Here is a 25,171-nt window from a genome sequence, read left to right on the forward strand (position 1 = left end):
AACTGCCTTGGCTCCTCTAAAATGTACACCTTTTGATTCAGCTTATTTCCAGGTTTCCCATTTGACTGCTTCCCTCTTGTCAATGTGAATGAATGAGGAAGTTGTTAATCAACTTATTTGTGACTTGTAACATTTTGTCAGGGTTTTCTCCTGAGATTTTTCAGAAGTGTTCTAGCAGTAAAAAGAACAAAACCCAGATGAACTGTTGTCCCAGCCTCAGAAATGGTTTGCTTAGGTGCGGAGCCTTGAATAATAAAGGCATAAACTTCACATCGTTTTCATACAACATATGAAAAATAATCTTCAGAACAGGGCAGAGACCTGGGACCTGCAGTTACCAAAAAATCATTAGAAATGAATGTTTTTTTACATTTGGACAAAACAAAATAACTTGAAAGTAAAGATCAGAGCATGAAAATTAAGGTTCATCTACTTAAGCTTAATTTTTTGTTGAATAAGTAGAAACTGGGGGTTGACCTTTAAATGATAAATGGTCTTGTTCACCCCTTATAGCTTAAAACATGAAAAGAAAATGCTGGCATAATGGGAACCTGAGTTCCACACAGTCATCTTGGCAAGTTAAAGATTTAAGGCACAATTCTCCTCTATGATATTGCGCTCCCTACTTTCATGGAAAGCTGATGAGAGTTCTGTAGTTACAAGGGGAGCAGAATATAAATAAACTAAATTACTCCTCTGTCTGAGCTCAGCCAGTTGTGTCCCATATTGCAATTTGAGAGGAATACAAATGGCCAGTTATGCATAGCTAAAAAAAATAAGGCCCCAATCTTCAAATAGGTTATCTGTGGGTGGACTTTTATATCCCTATATAGCCCCATTAGTCAGGAGGGCCCTGCACAGACGTAAAAGTCTACCCCTGTGGATCCAACTGCCTGATCATTGCCAGCAATATTTTCTTGTCAGCCAGCCAAATCTAATATCCAGGTTGTTTAAGAAGGTGTTCGTCCCAAAAAACAAACAAACAAAAATCATCAGTATTAGTAACAGTATTGTGCCTTTTTTTTTTTATTGCAATACAATAGAAACCAACCACATTTGAAATAACAAATCTGGTGATTGCTTTGAATGATATAGTTTCTCTTTGAATTTTCTTATGTGAATGTTTGCATTAATTTGTTGTTACAACTCAGACCTATTTGAAAGTGACTCATGAATCTGTGTTGTTAAATAAGGTGGATTTCCATTATTTAAAATGGCAAATAATTGGAAAATGGAGGTGTGTTTGACATCTTTTATGTGAGATGTTTTTCTGACATTTTTAATGTGAATTCTAGCAATTGGGAGCAAACCTTATTATTTTTATTGACCATCTTGTTTATCTTATGAAAACGTACCTTTCTAAACATTTTGTTTATTATTTACCTGCATGAAATTGCACTTTATTCCTTCAGAGCTCATCTGAGTGAGGCATATATTGTATGAAAAGTAATAGACTATAGTTGATTGGATTGTTGACAATATGCCATAGAGAGCACCTCTAAAATTATATTCATGGTGCCTGTAATCATATTTACTGCATTCAGTTATGACTCTATTTCATTTACAGGATATGCTGTTGGAGCTGGCCACTTTCTGACACCAGCTAGTACAGAAGTAATTGGAGGAGCTCCCCAACAGGAGCAGACTGGTAAAGTAAGAGGTGCTTTGTTGTTGTTGTAACTTTTCCTCTTTGGATTGTTGCAATGGAAAGCTAAGAGAGTGGATTTCTGTGGTCCAGAGGAGCACAGAAAATTGGAGCTTCTCTGAGTTTGTGAGAAAGAATGAAAGGAAACACAGTGTGAAAGAGGGTCTTGCTTGTTCAGTGGTGCTAAGAAAGGATCAGGCAGGAGACACTGCATGACTGTATTTTATTTTGAATTGTGTGTGGTCTTGGTGCCTTTTGGGATTTGTCTTTCCTCTACAGCATATTTAGTATTTCATTTTTTTTACTGACAAACCGTAAGTGCAAAGAGTTGAATTTCTCCTATATTCTCTTCTTATTTTAGGCATACATTTTTAGCATTGGGACAAGGGCATTAAATATTCTGTCTGAACTAAAGGGTAAAAAGGTAACCTTTCATGTTATTTTGGTACATATTATAACTTCTTGTGTGTTGTCTTAAAGATTTGATGACTATTCACTTCTTGTGTGTGTGTGTGCACAGCTTGGTTCTTATTTTGGAGCTGCTGTTTGCGCAGTGGATCTGAATACTGATGGCCTCTCAGACTTACTGGTTGGCGCTCCAATGCAAAGTAAAGTCAGAGAAGAAGGAAGGGTTTATGTTTACATCAACTCAGGTTCTGTAAGTGTGTCTTCTTTTTTTAATTCTGACTATTTAAAGTAATTCTGGTCCTACAAACTGAATAGCAGTATTTTCTGCTTTGTTACAGGAACTCTGAGATGATGCATTTGAACTGCATGATTTACAGTACAACTATGTATTTTGCTAAAATACCACTATGAAAACTGGGATCTTAACTAGAACCTACTTTATGCTAGTGTCAGGGAATATGGTAGAACAGCAGTATGATTTTGCATATGAATGTATCAAGTGCTAGCCACATCTACTGTAAATCTGCTGTTCATAAGAGAAAGTGTTAAAGTAGAAAGATCAATGTGATTTCATAACTCGATATGCTAGTTAGTATGTTACTGCAGTCTATTTGCATGCACTCCGCAATTATATTGCTTATAACAGGGGTAGGCAACCTATGGCATGCAAGCTGATTTTCAGTGGCACTCACACTGCCCGGGTCCTGGCCACCGGTCCGGGGGGCTCTGCATTTTAATTTAATTTTAAATGAAGCTTCTTAAACATTTTAAAAACCTTATTTACTTTACATACAACAATAGTTTAGTTATATATTATAGACTTATAGAAAGAGACCTTCTAAAAATGTTAAAATCTGTTATTGGCATGCAAAACCTTAAATTAGGGTGAATAAATGAAGACTCGGCACACCACTTCTGAAAGGTTGCCGACCCATGGCTTATAATTTGAAAAACAGATATTTTAGCTTGTTGAAAGCCATTCTTTTAACCACCAAAAAAGGGAACAGTTTGTGAACAGAATAGGTGATGCTTCAAACTCAAGCAACTTGCAGCTGAGTGAAAGCTGTGTAGTCACTAGTAGCATTCAGGAAAGAGAATGGTAGATCTCTTTATTCCCCATATTTTGGTAAATGAAATAACTAGAGTTATTATGTATTGGTATTCGTTTTTTCTATGCTTTTTAATCAGAGGTTAAAATGTAATCACTTTTTTCCATTTTCATCTGCTTAGTTTTAATTTGTTAATTTTATTTTTAGAATTTTTATGCTCAATTATTTTCTCTCTCACATATGCATCTTCCATTATTGTTTTCTTACCACAATTATTGTCTTCATGAAGGGCTGGTTATTCCTTGATGCTTCCAAAGGTGCTTCCAGCTGTCCAAAGATCATGTTAAGTCTATGAAATAGGGAGTGAACTGAGATGGAATGGGAGATGGGAAGATGGCACTCCCTTTTAGCATGATGTTCTTTGTGGCACTGCAGTGATCTGTGTGCTGTTTTGATGTAGGCTTTTTATTGCACACAGATGTTCACCATTACAACAAATTGTTTCCCCCTTTTTAAAGAACAACTCTAGTATGAAAAGTGACTCTATTAACATTACAGAGTCCTGTATATATTATTTTTAGTGATTTACATAACCAATGTGGTCAATTTAAGGAGTGAGATTTTGTTTCTGGCTACCTGCCTTGCATTATGAAAATTGCCCTGGTATATTAAAGTCAAACTGGGTTCAAGAGCCAGCTGTTTGTAGTAAACAATTATGTTGATGATTCACAAGAAGAGGATCCAGTTCCCACTCTCTGAGTTCTGGTGACTGTTCAGGGCTAACAAGAGTAAAAAGTAGTTAACTTTTTTACTGAAATGTGCAAACGTGATTTTGAAAACACACAAGGATCAGGCCAATTTTACATGTTAATTTTTCAGCGTAGAGCCACACTTTAAGCTCCCTTTACTTGTGCAATTCATATATCCTATATCAGCCTTACGATTCAGAAATGTGTATTCTGAGATAGCATATTACTATCTTTGATAGCTTATGCACTGAAAAGGTCAACAACACGTCACTGGCAATCCCTTTTTTAATGTACATTTGTTTTTGTTTTCTTTTAGGGAGCAGAGATGCTAGAATTGGAGATAGAACTAGTTGGGAGTGACTCTTATGCAGCGAGGTTTGGCGAATCCATAGCTAATCTAGGAGACATTGATAATGATGGTTTTGAAGGTACTAATGACTATATTTGTAATTCATGACAGCAATGTAATATAAATATGAGGAGTGAATGTTTCAGGAGATTGCTAATGGATGAAAGGGCCTTTCATTCTACACCTGTGTTCCGAATTTACTCCAGGTCCATAGTCATTACCATCTGATAACTCTTCTCCTGTGTGAAACAATAATGTTAGACCAGGTTGTAGTGGGTGTGTGTCCAAATTGTGTCTACCTGTCTCAGCAGAGAGGCCAAGGACTGAATGGATATGGAGGCTGAATTACCCTCTCACCTTTAGATGAAGTCCCTCCCTCCCTCATGTTGGTGAAACAAGGTTGTAAAGTTTACACTGCTGTTGCCTGTACTAGACCTGCTCAGAGGATAGAGAAATTCAGTCTCTGGGGTTGTCAAGCCAACTCCTCTAAAGAGCACTGTGTTCACATTAAAAAGAAACACCAACATGCGAGCTCTTCTGAAAATTGCAATTAAAGGGTCTACCACAGACAGTCTGAGCTACAGTGGTTTTAATGGTCTTCTCTTACTTCTCTTCTGTCTAAAATATCACCGTTAAAGAAATCTTCCTCCCCTTCTGTTCTGACCATGTCATCCCCTCCTTCAGCCCTTGAACTAGCTTAAGAAGTGGCTTTCAAACATTTGGTTTGGGTGGGAGGGGCTGCAGTTAGCTAAACCAAATGGGATGGACACCCCAGAGGAAAGGGAGGCTGAGGAGAGTGGGCTAAGTGGCAGCACTCATGTCTTTATACAGAACAGGAACAGTCCGTGTTTCCACTCCAGCAAGTCGAGTGTAGATCGCTACTCTCTATCAGCAGGGAAGGCAGGCAAGCAGACACCCGATGTGTGAGGGAAGAGGAAGTACTTCTCAGGAGTTCTCTGCTGTTTTCTTGGGTCCCCTTTGTAAGCTCAGCCATAGGTTTTGCTTTTTTGTTCAAAGTTTAATCTATATAGGAGAAACTAATCATGCCCAGGCCCAAGAACAGGCAACCTTTAATGTACTAGGTGTCTTTTTACCACATCAGATTCACCCTGCACCTACAACTTTGAATTCATCTCCTTTTATTCACCCTTCACTTCCTATACTTGTCTTGGTTCACTCTTCTTACTGCTCCTGTTATCTCACATTCTTGGCAGTACACTCTGTCATGCAGCCCCCTAATCTTGGAACAATCATCTTCTTCTCATCCTCTGAGCACCCTCTCTCTTCTTTCAAGAATCTTTCCTCCTGTGCTTTCTTCCTCCTTCACCATTAATCTCCATAGCTGCATTTTTTCCTGTCCTTTCTTTGTTTTATATGCAAGTTCTCAGGACAGAGAAAACTTCTTACTCTGTTTAGAAACTGAGTTCTACCTTTCTGTGATTAATCTATACAAATGATGATGATAATTGGTAAAATATGGTATGTCAAATTAACATAATTTAAAGATAGGCCAGAAGTTTATGGTGTATAAAGAGATCATCATCATGCAAATAGTTATAATTTGTAATTCCAGTAGTGCCCACAATGTGCTAAGTGGAACGAGTTGTACAATCAAAAGCTGTAATAGGTAATATAGCACAGAACAGATATCATACCCCGTCTATGTCATATTACCTATTATGTTAAGAGAGTTAGGGGAGATGAGACAGTGGAGGAGGAGGCAAGGCAACTTAAAACTGAGGAGGGAGAAAGTGGAGGAGATATTTCCTGTAAGAGAAAAACGGACATGGCAGAGAAATATAAAAACAACTCTTGAATGATGAAAGAGTTCATTTGTCTATAGGAAGTGCAAGGAAAAAGTATATGAAAGAACTGGTTGTTTTATTTTTCAGTAGTTTAAAACCCTATGAATCAATTAGTGAAGTCAGTTGGATGTACATTAGTGAATGAGTTTACCCCAAAGAATGTATGTTTAGTCTTAATTAGATAGCACAACTGTCTGTCATATTTTCATCTAGTCAGTAGAGAGATGTAACATTTTAACCATTGAAGTATAGTACTGGATTAAATCAGAGAACTGTTCGACTGAACCTAGTCAGCAGAGACTTTCCTTTCGTGAGTTTTTTTTGGTTTGGTTCCACTTATTTTATTACACTTTGCAAAGAATCAGATTGTTTATGAGTGAAGCCAAAAATCTGTTCATTTCCCTTGGTGCATTTTGAACTCATGTACTTTGTAACTTTCTTTTTGGATCATTTGCTCTGGCTATTTGAACAACTATGTTTGTGATTTAGGAACTAGTCTATTGCTATTCTTTCGCATCTGCACTCCCCACTGGAATTAAATCATGTAGGCATTCAACATATTACTTTGTTTAAAGCCAGTTACCTTAATTTCCCTGTTATATGCCCAAACAAGCATGTTAATGAGATGTTAAGCACATTTAAAAATAAGGAAAATTGACTTGTTTTAGACAAAGTAATAGCGTATGGCATGTGTCTCACAGCTTTAATCGTTGTGGGAACAACAGAGGGCAGCAAAATTATCATAGTTTTAGCAATGGGAGGAGATCTTTTCTTTTTAAGGGCCATTGGTCATTTTGGCTATCACCCCTTATTACTGTTTAAAAATTAAATTTAACTTCTCTGTAACTTGGCGCAACTGCATTGACTTTGATGGCAGTAGTGTTTGAACTGGACAACGTGAATGTGGAACTTTTAGTGTGCACTAGCAAGCTCCATGTGGCCAGCTAATGAACACCAGAATTTACCCCTCTTTAGCATGAACTAATGCACTGTGCAGACAAACCCTTCCCAGCTGAAGGGCTGTTTTCTTCACACTTAGACTGAGTCCCCATCCCATCTGTTGTCACCAAAGTCACTGTACCTCAGAATAACCATATCTAGAAAGGCATTCAGACTGAACTGTTAGTGTAAAACAGGGCAGAAACCACACAGAAGCAGTACTATTGATACGGCTCTTTCTTTAAATCCTGAAGCCCCTTTTCAAACTTCGGATATTTCCGTGAGCCCCTCTATTTTCTCTTGGAAAAAAGACAAGAGCGAGCCTTCACTCTGAAGCATTACAAAAAAATGGGGCTCTGAAATCAAACTTACTAGTGTGAACCATGTACTTGGGCATAGGTCCATTGAGCCTCCATGCAGGCGTCTATTGTAGCGTGTCTGATTACAGCATCAGGGCTACATTTGTAAATATTTTACACATAAATTACAGCTATAAATGGATCTTCATGTGTCATAGGACCAATCCAGTCTGCTTCCTGTGCTCTTGCTGAATAGGTTATAAAATATGGAACCATCATACTCATATCTGCTGGTCGGCAAGACATTTTATAAACTTGTAAAAGCAATATTTGACTCCTTAAATATAAACTTATCAACCTATACTGTCTCCCATACATGAAATATAAACAAAGTAAAAATGAGAAAACTGTATAAAAACATTTTTCTTGTTTATTGATTACATATCATTTCCCTGCATTAAAATAAAATCTTTCTACAGATGTTGCCATTGGGGCTCCCCAGGAAAATAATCTAGAAGGAGCAATTTATATATATAATGGCAGGAAGGATGGGATATCTTCATCCTTCTCGCAGGTATGGCTTTCTTGATATTCTCTTTAAAAAAAACATTGCCCAGTAAAGTATTTAAAATGATTACATTTAAATTTCATTGGAGCAGGTTGTCAGCGTCACACAGGTCTACATTTAAAATGTGGCATGAGCACAGCTGCGCTGCTGTAGAACTTAAGTCAAGACGCTCCTATGCCGATGGGAGAGCTTCTCCCGTCAGCGTAGCTAATCCCCCTTCACGGGAGACAGTAGTTATGACAACGGGAGAAGCTCTCCCGTCGACATACCGCTGTCTACACCAGGAGTTAGGTCGGTATAACTATGTTGCTTGGGGGTGTGGATTTTTCACACCCCTGCATGACGTAGTTATGCCGCTATAAGTCTGTAGTGTCGAGCTGGCCATAGTGTGTTTCTCTTTGTATTGCCTAAGGGACAACTGAATATATTTGAGTTTTTGAATTTCTGACCTTTCACTTAGTATGTAGTTTTTATTTTGATCTCAACCTTGGCCATTTTTGCACATACATATTCCCAGCGTACTATGCTCAACAGAGGTTGGTTTTGTTAGCACTTCCACTGCAGTCATATATGACAGTTCTGGGTTCATGCTCACCATGCATATTTGGATGACTCATCCTATTTATCTACTGTATGTGTCTGGGAGTCCCAAACTGTTTGCTCAGGTCTATTCAATGAACAGTGATGGGAAATCCTGCCTCTTTGCTACTCTCTATTTGGCGATTCCTCTCAAGGAGGTGGGATTTAGGTCCTTCATTTAAAGGGCCATAGCCGCCTTATAACAACTATATAGATCCAGTGGAGAAATCTGCTTTTTCTCAATGTAACAGAAATATCTGAATACATTGTAGTTCTCAGGCATGGATTATGGGATATAATATTTGCAACAAAGGAACCAATATTGGATTCAAACTTAATTAAACCGAAATCAAGAAGTGATTGGGATAAGGTGCAGAGTGGTTGTGCTACAGTTTCCCATTGGTTACCACCTAAAATAAATATTACTTAGAATGTTTGGAAAAGCTCATTTTCATTTAGGGCAGTCCTTTATTTTTCAGAGAATACAAGGACACAGAATCAGCAACACTTTAAGCATGTTTGGACAATCCATATCAAGTGGAATTGATGCAGATAACAATGGTTATCCAGGTGAATTAAACAGTCATTCCTATTCTTCCTGTTTAAAGTAATATAAATGAAATTAAATGTAAGCTGGTGGGAAACAAACCAGGCATGCTACTCAGTATTTCTAACATAAATGAAGGAGCAAAAACTATGAGGGACAGGCCATTATTATAACAGTTTTGGAAGAGAAAAAAAGCAGTAAAGCTGATGGCAAGAGGCAGTTTTTCTGTGGCAGATTAATTTCCTATTAGTTAAGGATCTCAGGCTTAAAACTAAATTTGTGGTACAGTAGAAGAGAAAATAACCATAATATCGGTTTGTAGTACTGACTGTAGTACTTCATCCAGTGATGTCACAATTTGACATTTATTACATCACCATTTTCAACATGCAGGTGACTGACGTCAGTCACTAAATTATGGAATTACGGAATAAATTAGGAAAGAGGATTTAATGTTTGTACTGGCAAAGTCTTGATAATCAACAAAGGTATTAAAGGAAATGACCAGGAGTGAAAGGTGTAGCACAGAACTTGTGGCCCAGGGGACTGGAGCAGCTCCCTGGAACCTTAAGTTATGGCAGCCTCTGCAAGGAGACATATGGATGGCCCCAATGCTGACATGCCCCTGTGCTTGGGCTTGAGAGAGGCTCCTCAGAGGAAAAGCTCCTCACTTGTTTTAGAGTCCCTTTATGCCAGAGAGTCCTTAGGGAAAGTTTTACTGCATAGAAGCAGAAACTCCATGGCTAGAGAGAGACATAGCAATATTTAGATCAGTGTTTCTCAAACTTTTGTACTGGTGACCCCTTTCACACAGCAAACCTGAGTGCAAACCCCCTTATAAATTAAAAACACTTTTTTTGTATTTAACACTATTATAAATGCTGGAGGGAAAGCAGGGTTTGGGGGTGGAGGCGGACAGCTCGTGACCCCTCATGTAATAACCTTGTGACCCCCAGTTTGAGAACCCCTGATCTAGATAAATGGTTCAAGTGAATACATCTATCAGAGACTTAAGTTCTTCTGCTTTGGTGCCCTCTACTTTGTTCATTCACTATCTCCAAATAAAAGACTTTCTTGAGAGCCAGGATAAAATTTTCATAAGCGCCCAAGTTACATTTTGAAAAGAGACTTACGCATTTAGGAGCCTAACTCTCATTGCAAGTCAATGGGACTTAGGCTCCTATGTCATTTAGACACATTTGAAAATTTTACCCTTAGACTAAGGCTCACAGAGTGACTTCACATTGTACCTTTACTTTGTCATGTGAACACTTTACATTAAATTTTAACGAGAATAATAATTCTGGGTTAGAGAAAAAGATGCAAATGCCTCTTATTTTAGCTGAATTGTACTTCAGCTTCAGTAAATTTTACTTTTAGTGGACTTTGAGTTGCAGCCTTAGCTATAGCATTAGCAATGGCAGGAACATTAACATGAAGCTTTAACAGAAAGTAAACAGATACTCATTGAGGAATCTGCATTGGAAATATCAATGATAGATAAAGTATCTCTCTGTATATATATATATTAGCATATCCCCTCTAATTAATAATGTGCAAATAGTGTTTTAATATAGTCTAAAAGCTAAATGTGCAGTAAGGTACTTACGCCTGAGAAGTGATTCTTTTTGACTAATGATGCGCATCTATCTTTGTTTTTTTGTACAGATGTAGCAGTTGGTGCCTTTCTCAACGATTCTGCGGTGCTGCTGAGGTGAGGCTGATACATTTCAGTGCTTAAAGACAGTTGGACTTAATTGTAAATTATGAGATGCTCTTTATGGTGTTTTGAACTTCAGTCGTTAAGCACTAGATGTATTTAAGTAAACACCTCTGAGCTCTTAATGCTCTTTATGGTGTTTTGAACTTCAGTCGTTAAGCACTAGAATTTTATTCTACACTGATGTATTTAAGTAAACACCTCTGAGCAAAGGAAAGTGACATCCTGAAACTTCTTGGAGCAATAAAACCCTCACATTCAACATGTAAAATTCTATTTTTATTCTTACAGTGTATAAGATAAGACACTATCATAAACATTATATTTGAAAATAACAAATGTGTGCAGAGGTAATTATAAATTCATGCTGAAGCATTTTGTGACCATAAACTGTTTTGTATTCTTAGAACAAGACCAGTGGTGGTTGTTGAAGCTTTTTTAAAACACCCTAATGCTGTAAATCGAACTAATTTGGAATGTGCGGAAAATGGCCAGCCTGCTGTGTGTGTGAATTTAATGCTTTGCTTTACCTATAAAGGACGAGACGTCCCTGGTTATGTTGGTAAGCTACTTGATAAATATTTTGTATTGAATACATGGATCAGTTTCTATGCTGTAGAATATTTTACCATTTGGAATATAAACAAATACAGTGTTTGTAAAGTAATCCATCAACCTGAACACAGTAGGTATCACTATGAAAAATCACTAAAAAGCTATGGCAGTAGGATTAAGGAGAATAAACAATAATGCGTTAAGCATATATGGAACAGAAGAAATCCAAACAATGGTATGGGTCCAATACTAGACAAGAATGGTAAATTAACAATCATGATGCAGAAAAGGCAGAATTCAATAAATATTTCTGTTCTGTATTTGGAAAGAATGAGCATGTATTCATGTCTTACAGTGATAATGAAATACTTTTTGTTCCACCATCAACTGGGAAGGATATAAAACAGCAACTATTAAAATTAAACATTTGTAAATTAGTAGGACCAGATAATTTGCACCCAAAAAGTATAAAAAGAATTGGCAAAGGAGCTCTCTGAGCCACTAATGTTGATGTTTAACAGATCTCGGAACAACGGGGAAGTTCCAGTGGACTTGAACTAACAAAATTAACACCACTCCGGATGGTTTTATCAAAAATAGTTAGACTAATGTTTTTATGAGATTATGAGGATGGTTGATAAGGATAATTGTGTTGAAACAACGTACTTAGACTTCTTTAAGACGTTTGACTCAGTGCTTCATGACATTCTGATAAAATATAGCACTCTACAAATTCAAGGCATCCCATATTAATGAATTAAAAATTGGTTAACTGATCGATCACAAAAAGTAATTGTAAATTGGGAATTGTCATTACATGGACGGTTTTCTAGTAAGGTCCCACAAGGTTCTATTCTCAGCCCAATGCTAATTAAATATATTTATCAATGATCTGGATAAAAATACAAAATTATCGCTCATACAATTTTCTTATAACATAAAAGTTGGTGGAGTGATAAATAATGACGGGGACAGATCGGCCTAGATAAAGACTGACCTAGATTGCTTGGCTAGGATGCCAAATGCAAGTTCATACATCTAAGAAGAAAGAATATAGGTCACACTTATAAGATGGAGGATCCTGTCCTGGAAAGCAATAACTCTGAAAAAGACTTGGGGGTCATGGCAGAGAACCAGTTGAACATGAGCTTCCTCATTCAGTACTGTAGCAAAAAGGGTGAATGTGATCTTTGGATGTATAATCAGGAGAATACCAAGTAGGATTAGGAAGATATTACATCTGAATACACTGTTTCTGAATACACAGATAATTGGCTCTGTGGATGAGGGGAAAGCAGTGGATGTGTTATTCCTTGACTTTAGCAAAGCTTTTGATACCGTCTCCCACAGTATTCTTGCTGGCAAGGTAAAGTAGTATGGGCTGGATGAATGGACTATAAGGTGGATAGAAAGCTGTCTAGATCGTCGGGCTCAACGGGTAGTGATCAATGGCTCCATGTCTAGTTGGCAGCCAGTATCAAGCAGAGTGCCCCAAGGGTCGGTCCTGGGGCCGGTTTTGTTCAATATCTTCATTAATGATCTGGAGGATGGTGTGGACTGCACCCTCAGCAAGTTTGCAGATGACACTAAACTGGGAGGAGTGGTAGATACGCTGGAGGGTGGGGATAGCGTACAGAGGGATCTAGACAAACTAGAGGATTGGGCCAAAAGAAATCTGATGAGGTTCAAGAAGGACAAGTGCAGAGTTCTGCACTTAGGACGGAAGAATCCCATGCACTGCTACAGACTAGCGACCGAATGGCTAGGCAGCAGTTCTGTAGAAAAGGACCTAGGGGTTACAGTGGATGAGAAGCTGGATATGAGTCGACAGTGTACCCTTGTTGCCAAGAAGGCTGACGGCATTTTGGGCTGTATAAGTAGGGGCATTGCCAGCAGATCAAGGGACGTGATCATTCCCCTCTATTCGACATTGGTGAGGCCTCATCTGTAGTACTGTGTCCAGTTTTGGGCCCCACACTACAAGAAGGATGTGGAAAAATTGGAGAGTCCAGCGGAGGGCAACAAAAATGATTAGGGGGCTGGAGCACATGACTTATGAGGAGAGGCTGAGGGAACTGGGATTGTTTAGTCTGCAGAAGAGGAGAATGAGGTGGGATTTGATAGCTGCTTTCAACTACCTGAAAGGGGGTTCCAAAGAGGATGGATCTAGACTGTTCTCAGTGGTAGCAGAAGACAGAACAAGGAGTAATGGTCTCAAGTTGCAGTGGGGGAGGTTTAGGTTGGATATTAGGAAAAACTTTTTCACTAGGAGGGTGGTGAAGCATTGGAATGGGTTACCTAGGGAGGTTTTTAAGGTCAGGCTTGACAAAGCCCTGGCTGGGATGATTTAGTTGGGGATTGGTCCTGCTTTAAGCAGGGGGTTGGACTAGATGACCTCCTGAGGTCCCTTCCAACTCTGATATTTTGATTCTATGATTCTCTATTATTCTATTTATGAGATCATAATTGGAACACTCTGTCCAAGTCTGGCCCATCATTTCAAAAAGGATGTTCACAAATTGGAAAGCTTCAGATAAGAAAAAAGCCTTAGAGTGAAAGACTAAAGAACAGGGGTGGGCAAACTTTTTGGCCCGAGGGCCACATCTGGATATGAAAATTGTATGGTGGGCCATGAATGCTCACGGAATTGGGGTTGGGGTTCAGGAGGGGGTGAGGGTGAGGGCTCTGGCTGGGGTTTCAGACTGTGGAGTGGGGCCAGAAAAGAGGAGTTCAGGGTGTGGGAGGGGGTTCCGGGCTGGGGTGCGAGGGGTGAGAGCTCTGGCTGGAGGTGCGGGCTCTAGGGTGGGGCTGGAGATGAGGGGGTTGGGATGCAGGAGGGTGCTCTGGGCTGAGACTGAGGGGTTAGGAGGGCGGGATGCGGATCAGGACTGGGACTGAGGGGTTCGGAGAGTGGGAAGGGGATCAGGGCTGGGGTAGGGGGTTGGGGCACGGGAGAGGCTCAAGGGTGTAGGCTTTGGGCGGCGCTTACCTCAAGCAGCTCCCGGAAGCAGCAGCATGTCCCCCCTCTGTCTCCTACATGGAGGCGCGGCCAGGCGGCTCTGCGCGCTGCCCCATCTGCAGGCACTGCCCCTGCAGCCCCATTGGCTGCAGTTTCCGGCTAGTGGGAGCTGTTGGGACAGCGCCTGCAGACAGGGCAGCGTGTGGAGTCCCCTGGCTGCGCCTCTGCATAGGAACTGGAGGAGGGACATGCCGCTGCTTCCGGGAGCCGCAGCATGTGCTCGCGGAGTGGCCCCCAACTCCGCTCCCCAGTGGGAGCTCAAGGGCCAGATTAAATCGGCTGGCGGGCTGTAGTTTGCCCACACGTGCTAAAGAAGCTCAATCAATTTAGTATATCTAAGAGAAAGTTAAGAGGTGGTTTGATCCCAGTTTACCAGTCCCTGCATGGGGAATAGATTTCTGATAGTAGATGGCTTTTTAATCTGCAGAAAAAGGTGTAACAAGATCCAATGTTTGGAAGCTGAAGCTAGACAAATTCAGACAAGAAATAAGGCACTGTTTTGTAATAGCAAGGATAGTTAACTATTGAAACAATTTATTTAGTGATGTGGTAAATTCTCTATTGCTTGAAGTCTTAAAATCAAGACCGGATGTTTTTTTTAAAAGATATGCTATACCTCAAGCACAGGCCATAGGCTTGAAGCAGAAATTATTGGATGAGGTTCTTTGACCTGTTTTATGCAGGAGATCAGATTAGATCATTATAATGGTCCCTTCTGGCCTTAAAATCTATGAATATTTCATTAGCTACATTACTACTAAAAGAAGTCGCACACATTATATCAGAGGGGCAATCCTGTAGTTAAGGTTATAACTAGTTTTCTATTAATATGCCTGAATTTTTACCCTTAATCATCTAAACAAATAAAAGCTGTATAAGTTTTATCATAAGTGGTAGCAGAGTTGCTAGAGAATTTTTGAGAAAACTTATAACTAATCAGGCAAATGCCTTTTGAGATATGGGAGGTTAAAAAACCTATACAGTTTTCAAAAAATTCAAAATTTTTAATTTTGGGGGCGGGTGGGGAGAAAATGGCTTATCTTCATAACAGGATGGCCTAGAGACTCTAAATTTGTTTTATTCTTCTATTCTCAATGAGAATTTGAGTGTTCAGGAAAAGTTACATTATTTATTTGGATTGATTATTTATTTTGGTATTTTGAAATTAACTCCAAACTTTCTTAGGTCCACCTCTGAGCCATCATACTTCTCCTGAGTTTAAGCAACTTTTTAAATCCTTAGTAGGACTAGCTAGGTTAAAGGACATAGCAGAATTGTCTATGTTAAAGTTCATAAAGAAGTACAAAGGCAAAGCAGTGTAATGGGGGTGAGGGTAGACCTTTGAATTGCTAAACTTTGTACCTGTCACTGCTTCATAAGGACAAGGGCTCCAATCCAAACTCCTTCCCATCTGCCAAAAATGCTTCCTGGTCTAGCATGAAAAAGTGCTACACTTACTTTCCTAACCTTCCCTCGTTCACATAGTGCATCTGTGACCCTGTGTTTCACCTTGTATGGGACCCACAAAACCTAGCGCCAGATTTGTGTGAAAAACTGCCATGCCCAAGGTCAGTTTGATTTAATCCTGGATCGTCACATTGCAGGCAGGTAGGAAATTAGTGAAGGACAAATATCAATACTAAGTGAAGATCCATACTAGCTGACCAGCAGTAACATTGTTGGTCCTCTGGAAGCAGTCTCATCCAAGGCATTACTGATCAGGATCGTACAGAAATGTTGCCCATCACAACCTTCCATAGTGCTATGGAGAAAATGCAGTATGAGATGCTGCCAACTTTGATGACTGAATGCATTGCTCTGCTCTTTAGTCAGTTAGGCAGAGAGAGAGATTCAAAAGCACAGAACAGGGAATCGCTCTTACAGAATTTGAGTTGGGTACACTTTTAGTTTTACTACACAAGTCCTTTTGTTATATGATTAAAGCATTTAATTGAAACATGTAAAATGGTAGAAAAAATAAGAAAGGAGCTACTTAAATAATGCTGATTCTTTAAATATGTATAATTGCTTTGAAAAGTCTTCATGGGATCAAGAATTCACATGATGAACCTATCTGAAACAGCTTTTTTCCTTTCCAAATTTGACTAGATAGCATACATATTTCTTTTTTTATTGAAAAGAGTTGTTTGAAGAGAACACAATTACTATATTAAGTGAACTGAAATGCTTTAAAAATTAAAATAGTTTGTGTCTCCACGAGTAGAATATATAAGTATTGTAAGCATAACTACTAATAATTTTAAGGGTGAATTGAAAGGTTTGGAGTTCAGATTCCCGGAGTTTTGTGTTTGTCTGCAACAGTCCCCAATTCAGCATGCTTAAGAGTTAAGAACTGGCTTATGTACCCTTGTTGAATTCAGGCCTTGGGTAACAGTAATGGCAACAGGGGGAGAAGGAGCTACACAAAACCCAGAATACGTAAACTCAAGTCACAACAGAAATGAAACAATGAAGTATTAAAACAATGGTGTTCCAAAATTTGCTTGTGATTTGATTATCCACAGTGTTCTATTTGTGATTTAGGATCTTACAGTTTTTTGTATTTATTTTAAATTAAATTTCAGTCATTGAATCTATTCTTGTCTACTGTTTGCTGAAATTTTAATGCCAGCTCTGTGACTAACTGACACTGGGTTTTCTCAGTCAGATTCTAGCTATATTTATCTAAATATAAAAACAATACACCCAAATCAGCCCTGGTGTAAATGCATGCAACTCCATTGATTTTAGTGGAGCCACGGGCTCATATTAGGGATGAGTTTGGCTCTGGGAGTCAGAAGGGAAATAATAAATTTAAGAGAATGTGTTACGTATCTGCATACATACGTTTTCTTTAAAAATTGTGAAGTTATTTTTTCCTTTTAAATTATAGCTTTGTGTATATTCCCAAAGGTTCAAAAATGCATTTAACATGATGCTCTTTAGAGCATTTTGAGACAGACATTATGTATCCAGCACTCCATTTGTAAGTGATGAGGTATAACTCCTATCATAAATTAGTGAAAATAAACATGTTTCAAAGATATTTTGTAAAAAGCTTTTACTCACTTGCTTTTTAATCTTGCAGTACTGCTTTATGACCTGAGCATAGATGTAAGCAGAAAAACAAACACTCCTGCAAGATTTTACTTTTCTTCTAATGGAACATCAGATATGGTCTCAGGAAGTATGGAGATTTACAACAGCAATGTTACCTGCAAAAGTCATCCAGCATTTTTGAAGGTAATGTAATCTTTAGTATCTATTTTGTTTAAAACAGTAACATTGTCATATGTGTAAGGGTATCTACCTACTTTTAAAAAAGTGTTTACATAGTCTATTTATGATACCCTCACCGAAATTAAAAAATAAAATGTCTGTCCTAGCAGATCATAACTTTGTCCATTAAGTAAATGTTGAATCCCTCACACACCCACACACACACCCCGCTTCTCCACCCTTTGCTGCTTAATGGATAAGTCAACGTGACTCTCTTGACTTTTTTAAGTGTGTGCCAGCATCGTTAATGTCAGCAGGAATGTGTACCTATTAACATTATGCAGATGTCTCCACTAGGAGAATATAGGCATTCCTATATTTGGGGTGATAGTAGGATTTAAAAAATCTTGGTAATTATTTTTACCATTTCGACCCTATTTTAGGGAAGAGAGAGCGAGAGACAGATGGCAAACTTTGTGGCTACTAGGGGGGAAGTGGTAGATGTGGTATATCTTGACTTTAGTAAGGCTTTTGATACTGTCTCACATGACCTTCTCATAAACAAACTAGGGAAATGCAACCTAGATGGAGCAACTATAAGGTGGGTGCATAACTGGTTGGAAAATCATTCCCAGAGAATAGTTATCAGTGGTTCACAGTCATGCTGGAAGGGCATAACAAGTGGGGTCCCACAGGGATCGGTTCTGGGTCCGGTTCTGTTCAATATCTTCATCAATGATTTAGATAATGGCTTAGAGAGTACACTTATAAAGTTTGCGGACGATACCAAGCTGGGAGGGGTTGCAAGTGCTTTGGAGAATAGGATTAAAATTCAAAATGATCTGGATAAACTGGAGAAATGGTCTGAAGTCAATAGGATGAAATTCAATAAGGACAAATGCAAAGTACTCCACTTAGGAAGAAACAATCAGTTGCACACATACAAAATGGGAAATGACTGCCTAGGAAGGAGTACTGCGGAAAGGGATCTGGGGGTCATAGTGGATCACAAGCTAAATATGAGTCAACAGTGTAACGCTGTTGCAAAAAAAGCAAACATCATTCTGGGATGTATTAGCAGGAGTATTGTAAGCAAGACACAAGAAGTAATTCTTCTGCTCTACTCTGCGCTGATTAGGCCTCAACTGGAGTATTGTCCAGTTCTGGGCACCACATTTCAGGAAAGATGTGGACAAATTGGAGAAAGTCCAGAGAAGAGCAACAAAAATGACTAAAGGTTTAGAAAACATGACCTATGAGGAAAGAGTGAAAAATGGGGTTTGTTTAGTCTGGAGAAGAGAAGACTGAGAGGGGACATAACAGTTTTCAAGTACATAAAAGGTTGTTACAAGGAGGAGGGAGAAAACTGTTCTTGTTAACCTCTGAGGATAGGACAAGAAACAATGGGCTTAAATTGCAGCAAGGGCGGTTTAGGTTGGACATTAGGAAAAACTTTGTAACTGTCAGAGTGGTTAAGTACTGGAATAAATTGCCTAGGGAGATTGTGCAATCTCCATCATTGAGGATTTTTAAGAGCAGGTTGGACAAATGCCTGTCAGGGATGGTATAGATAATGCTTAGTCCTGCCTTGAGTGCAGGGGACTGGACTAGATGACCTCTCGAGGTCCCTTCCAGTTCTATGATTCTATGTTTTACGATATTGCACAGATTCACTATAGGTGCAAGAGAATCCTATATGTCAACATCTGATCAGTAGTGCTGAGCTGACTCAACAAATTACTGAAATGGTGTATTTAGACAGATTGGGATTTAGGGGTGTGCTGGTAAAATTTTGTGGGTCACGCTACGGTTTGATGTTTGCCTAATATTTTTGTTTACACATTTTAATTTTTTGGTAACATTTTAAAATAGAATTTTAATTATTAACTAACTTGGCCAAACTCATCCCTGGTGATACCAGCAGAGTTACACACAGGATAAATTTGTCTATTTGTCCACTATGTTTACATTGATTTTGTTTTTTCCTTTTAATATATATGTTGGTGTATCCTGACTCTGCTTTCAATATCTACATAATGTTTGCCTAAATTTAAATAATTTGTATGATTTACATATGTAAATAATTGTGCATAGATGGCAGTAGGAGTATCTGCTCCCTAGCTGCTGCAGCATACAACGCTCCTAGTACTCTTGGTAAGGGGGAAAGAAAGGGAGCACTAGGCTGTGCATCAACACTTGCAGAATCTGATTGGCTGATCTCTCCCATTCTTCCACCTTCTGGGAAAGAGCAGCCTATCAAAAGGGACTTCTCCATAGGTGAGGGTTCTCGTGACAGAACCGTAGCAGCCATCAGGGAATAACTGTACAGTCAACAGGTCCATACGCCACCCTAGGAAATGGGCGCCACATCACCAGGTGATTTCTGTTCTCTCCCCAGAGATCAGAGGTTGCCTGTATAGACCGGGTGGTAGCTTATAAGGCTTTTGGACCCAGGTCTTTAGGCAAGAGTGAGCAGAAGCACAGATTAGTGCTCAGGTGGCGATACATAAATCAAGACTAGGCCAAGCTTAGTGAGTATCATCATCCGTTGATCATCTGGCTGGTCCTGAAGCCCAGAAAAAGGGCTGAGCCCACCAGCCAAAAGCCTGGTTGCCCAGTGATCTAGTCCAGATCTGCATTTAGAATAGTTTATTTCCTATATATAATTGCATGAAGATAAAGGTTTCTTCAGGCGAGATCTACATAGGAATTTTGTGGGTGGTGCAACATAGATAACCATATTTTAATGTTTAGTCCTAACTTTGCATTGGGCCAGATTCTGCCACCCTTACTCACACTGAATAGACTCTAGCCCATTGGTAATAGCACACATGGGACGTGATCTCAGTGAGACTGTCCATATTTTGCATCACAGGACTCTTAGTCTATGGAATACATATGCATTGTCTGTGTGTGTGAAGTGCTGTGATGCTGTTTTATCCTCAGGTTAACTTAGAGAAACCTAAACCTAAAGGTGATTTTAAGATTTATATTAAAACTTTTCACAGTTATCACATTTCAATTAAAACATGTAATGGATAAACTATACATGCATGCTTATTTTGTCATTTAATTTGTGATTATATATAATTGATCTCATGTAAACTTTTCCCATAATACTCCATTTCCTTTTAAATTCTTTAGTAGTAATATCAAGACTGCCCCCATCACCTCACTGAGTCTTCTATGCCTGTATGAAGCTGTTAAAGTTAACTAAGTGTGAATGTCTTCCAAGTACAGTCCTTACAGGAAAGCATGTACATTTTATATATTTTGAGTAAAGAATAATTAATAGCTAATTAGTATAATGAAAGTAATATACAGCAGATGCAGAGAAGACCTTGTGGAAAATTATTGTGAATTAGATAACATGTGATTTGGTCAAAGAAAGCTTGTAGATAAGAATGAAAGCAGTGGACATGTGGAGGGACAATCAGTGGCTGTCTATCTCAGATACCTAGGGAATAATTTAATCAAGTTTGCTATTGTAAAACTCAGTGCTTCAAGCTGTTCAGTTTTTACAAGTATATAACTTGGGATTTGGGCTTCGATTTGTGGCATTCCTACACGGTCAAGGTTTAATGTTGAAATTACGATTTATTTAGCAGTTTAATCATCTTAATGCAGAGTACAAAATATAAAGACAGGGGAACCCCCTCTCTCCGTCCCAGCTCCATATCCTATTTATGTGTACTCGCAGAGCCTTTTTAGACTTCTCAGAAATACCTGATCCATTGTGCCTGTCTGGGTTTGTCCCATTTGTCCATTACCCTTCTCTTTCACCTACCCTTACTTGGAAAATGCAAAATTACTAAACTGTGACCATAAATATTTTAAAATAAAACAGTCAACCTGGTGCCAAAGAAAATTCTGTTGGGTCTTCAACCAAATAAAGTTTCAATTAACAATTGTTGTTTAATCATAAAATACACTCTTCAGTTATGAAGTGACTGCTCTCATCTCATTATTGTTACTGAAAATTAGCTCAGAAGTCATGGAGAAGTAGGGAAGAAAAAGATATATTCAAGGAAGAAGATTTCATTTCTATGGCTTAGGAAGTGATTGTATATATGAAAATAGAGATAAACTTGCAGTGTTTTCTTTATATACATGTCTGTTTTATATGATTAACTCATTAGGTTTCCAATTTTCATAGAAAGATGTAAGGGATATCCTGACTCCTATACACATTGAAGCAACTTATCATCTTGGGCATCATGTTATAATGAAAAGAAGTGTGGAGGAATTCCCACCACTTGAACCAGTTCTTCAGCAGAGGAAAGAAAAAGACATTATAAAAAACAAGGTTAAGATATGGATATTTTTGTCTCAACTTCAACAAAATGAACACACATTGTAAATCATTATCTAGAGAAAATTTCACACAGTGCAGTATAACTAAGGAACACATTTTCTGAATTGGTGTCTAGATCTCATGGTGACAGGGACATTAAAAATGCCTTGATTTTATTAAATAAACCAGTAGGCTAAAACTAGAATGCTAAGTTTTGTCTAAAGGATGCATTGCTTACAGAACATATATCTAGTTTGTATTTTATATTTTTTACTCTAATGGTACATATGAAATGGCACAGGATTATACTGAAGCACGTAATTATCTCTTATTAATTATATTCTCTTATTGTTTTAGGTATATTGGTGTTAGTACTAGACATTTTCTTACCAGTCTTCTAGTTTCACATGATCTGCTGAGTCAAATCCCAGCATGAATTGCATGTTAGATACCCAGCACGCTGCTTACGTTAATTTATACTCCATTATTTCAACAATGTTGATGAAGTATGTATTATCTCGAGCTACTCCCAAGTGTTCAAGCACAGTGATTGGAAAAACCATACATTACAGTATCATAATTAAGCTATTTCCCTCCCCTTCCCCCTCCTCCAGGAGCAAAAGTCAAAGTGTTCTTATGATTTGTAATTGGTATAATTAAATAACATTATTCTGACTCCTCACCAGTAATAAGTTTCACAAATTCAAAATAAATTGACAGCCAGAATTTTGAGATGCCTACGGTTTCTTCTAACTGGCAAAATATCCTTACTTGTGCTGTCCATCTCAATTTTCCATTTCTTGACCCACATACAGTTTTAACAAAAGAGAATCTTGCTGCGTGCCATACTGCAATACAGTGACATACACTTATTCTGTGGAACTTTAATAACCACAGCACTGACACAACCAACTCACATCACTACTGTCAAAGAAACCTAATATCACATAGGCAGTCTTTATTGAGATAAACTGTGTAGCCTGGGTAGCTGCTGCCCTATCATAGGAGATTGCAGAACTGTCCCAGGAACTTCAGTCCCCTAAAATGCTTTGTCCTTGCATGTACCTTTTAGAATTGGCTGATCGTATCTCTATTGGTCCAAGAATGAGACCCTTAGCATGAGACAGAATGCTGTGTCTGTTATTCTATGTACAGTGCATGTGGCCAGAGAAATGGCAAGTCACCACCTGATTTAGCTCCTCCTTCAATAGCAAGGGCTATTGGGCACTCATGATGCTTAGATAATAACATGGTGATACGTGCATTAGAATTACTTTGTACCTGTTATTGTGTACACACTGTTTTGAAATATTTTCACTTTTGTCATCTCTTCACAGATGGTTTTTGCAAGATTTTGTTCCAGAGAAAACTGTTCTGCTGACTTGAAAGTTTCTGGAAAACTTGCATTTCCAAAGTAAGTACAATATGACTTCTGTCTGCTGAATGAGACTGAGTAGGGCTTTATTTGTCTAATTTAGTTTTCCTTGCTATCTAGATAAAATTAATTTGCAAAAGTAGACTGAGTTCCCTAAGCAAACATTACAGGAATAAAAATTAGTTTCCAATTAAAGATTATTAAACAAACAACCTTTCAGAAAGTATAACAGTAATGTATTTATACATGAGAACAGTTCTTTTTCAATTATACTCATAAGATATTACCAAAAAAGCATTTTGTTGTTCATAAAAATAAACTTCTGAATTTCTAATTCAGATGTACTGAGATGCATGTAACTCGCTGCACATCCAAAATTTAGACCCCTTCTAACTGACAAGAATTAAACTTTCTACTGCTGTTATGACAGTACTATACTTGCAGTGTACAAAAGGAAATACTTCATTTTTGTGCTAGCAGATTGCTGTATTTACTATTTCAATTATGAAATAAGGAAAAAGAACTACTTAAGAATATTCGCTGTACAGTTTAACACTAATGATCGAGGCACCAGATGGTTGGACATTATGTGTGGTTTGGATTCTTTTCCCCTAGATATACTAGCTTGCATTTTCCAAGCTGAATTTCATTTTATAACTTTTCACCCATGTTCCTAATCTCTTTAGGTCCTTTGTAGTATTTCTTGGTCCACACAGGTGTTTGCAGCTCCTTCCAATTTGCTATCATCCTTAAATTTCATTATCATGCTAGACTATTAATTTTATTTAAATGTCATGACAGTTCATTAAGACTGGATCTCTGCAGAACTAAACACTCTTCCTCTGTGAGATACTATCATTACCCTTTATAGTCCTTCAGCTAGTTTTCAATTCACGTGACAGCGTTCCTACCCAGTGTGATTTGAATTCTTTTTTGAGTAAGATTTTAAAAGATCTGTTCATGCCATCTCCCTCCTCCTCTCCCCAAGTATGAGAGCATAAAAATGGCCATACTGGGTCAGACCAATAATTCACCTAACCCAGTATCCTGTCTTCACACAGTGACCAATGCCAGAAATTTCAGAGGGAATGAACAGAACAGGGCAATTATTGCATGATCCATCCCCTGTTGTCCAGTCCCAGCATCAGGCAATCACAGGCTTAGGGACACACACAGCATGGGGCTGAATCCATGACCATCTCTCTCACCAACAGTAGTTGGTCCAATAAAAGATATTACCTCACCCATCTTGTCTCTCTAATATCCTGGGACTGACATGGCTACAACAACACTGCATACATCTTGGGTAATAGCCATTGATGGACCTATCCTCCATGAACTTATCTAATTCTTTTTTGAATCCAGTAATACTTTGGCCTTCACAACATCCCTTGGGAATGAGTTCCACAGGTTGATTGTGTGTGGTATGAAGAAGTAATTCCTTTTGTTTGTTTTTGTTTTAAATCTGCTATCAGTTTCATTGAGTTTCATGATTAGAACCTGGCTTCAGTGTCTCTTTGCAAACCCTGAGGGCTGAGAAATTTTATCTGCTGCATATCCCTGATACAACATGGAACTAGCTGCCTGATTAAACGTGGTTTTGTTTTATGAATATTCAGATTTTTACAGGTCCTATTGAATTGAGCTGCTAGTTTCATCTTGTAAAACATGTTAAAATGGTACATAAGTAATATTATAATCATGTTATTTTGATTAATGATTTCTATGTGATTCTGGGCACAAGCTTTTGAGTCTTCATGGATTTCAGAGTAAGATTCTTCTCCTTCCCTCAACCATTTTCTTAGGCTTTAAGATAGTACTGCTTGAAAAATTTTGCATTTTTCTAACGTAAAGGATTTGGAGTATTTTCACTAGCATTAATACAAGTTAAGCAGGTTTATAAATACCATTACATTTTACAGGATGGAAATAGAGTACAAGAATTTGTACCATCTTTTTCAACTAAAATGAATAGGCTACATATCTTGATAAAGTGTGAAATATCACCTTAAATTACTTTTTGCCCTAGTATCTTGATTAAAAACTGGTTAG

At 38.3% G+C, this 25,171-nt stretch overlaps 1 protein-coding gene across 1 annotated transcript in view; it reads left to right on the plus strand.

Annotated features, from left to right (window-relative positions):
- ITGA4 (integrin subunit alpha 4) overlaps nt 1-25,171 on the plus strand; it is a 56,688-nt gene that overhangs the window by 14,609 nt on the left and 16,908 nt on the right. The window contains 11 exon segments of the mRNA XM_065413155.1: nt 1,568-1,653; nt 2,007-2,069; nt 2,166-2,303; nt 4,168-4,279; nt 7,723-7,817; nt 8,870-8,960; nt 10,606-10,651; nt 11,065-11,219; nt 17,320-17,474; nt 21,607-21,756; nt 23,082-23,158. Coding sequence (XP_065269227.1) covers nt 1,568-1,653; nt 2,007-2,069; nt 2,166-2,303; nt 4,168-4,279; nt 7,723-7,817; nt 8,870-8,960; nt 10,606-10,651; nt 11,065-11,219; nt 17,320-17,474; nt 21,607-21,756; nt 23,082-23,158 — 1,168 coding nt within the window.

The sequence above is a fragment of the Emys orbicularis genome, chromosome 11 (genome assembly GCF_028017835.1).
Source record: "Emys orbicularis isolate rEmyOrb1 chromosome 11, rEmyOrb1.hap1, whole genome shotgun sequence".
NCBI lineage: Eukaryota > Metazoa > Chordata > Testudines > Emydidae > Emys > Emys orbicularis.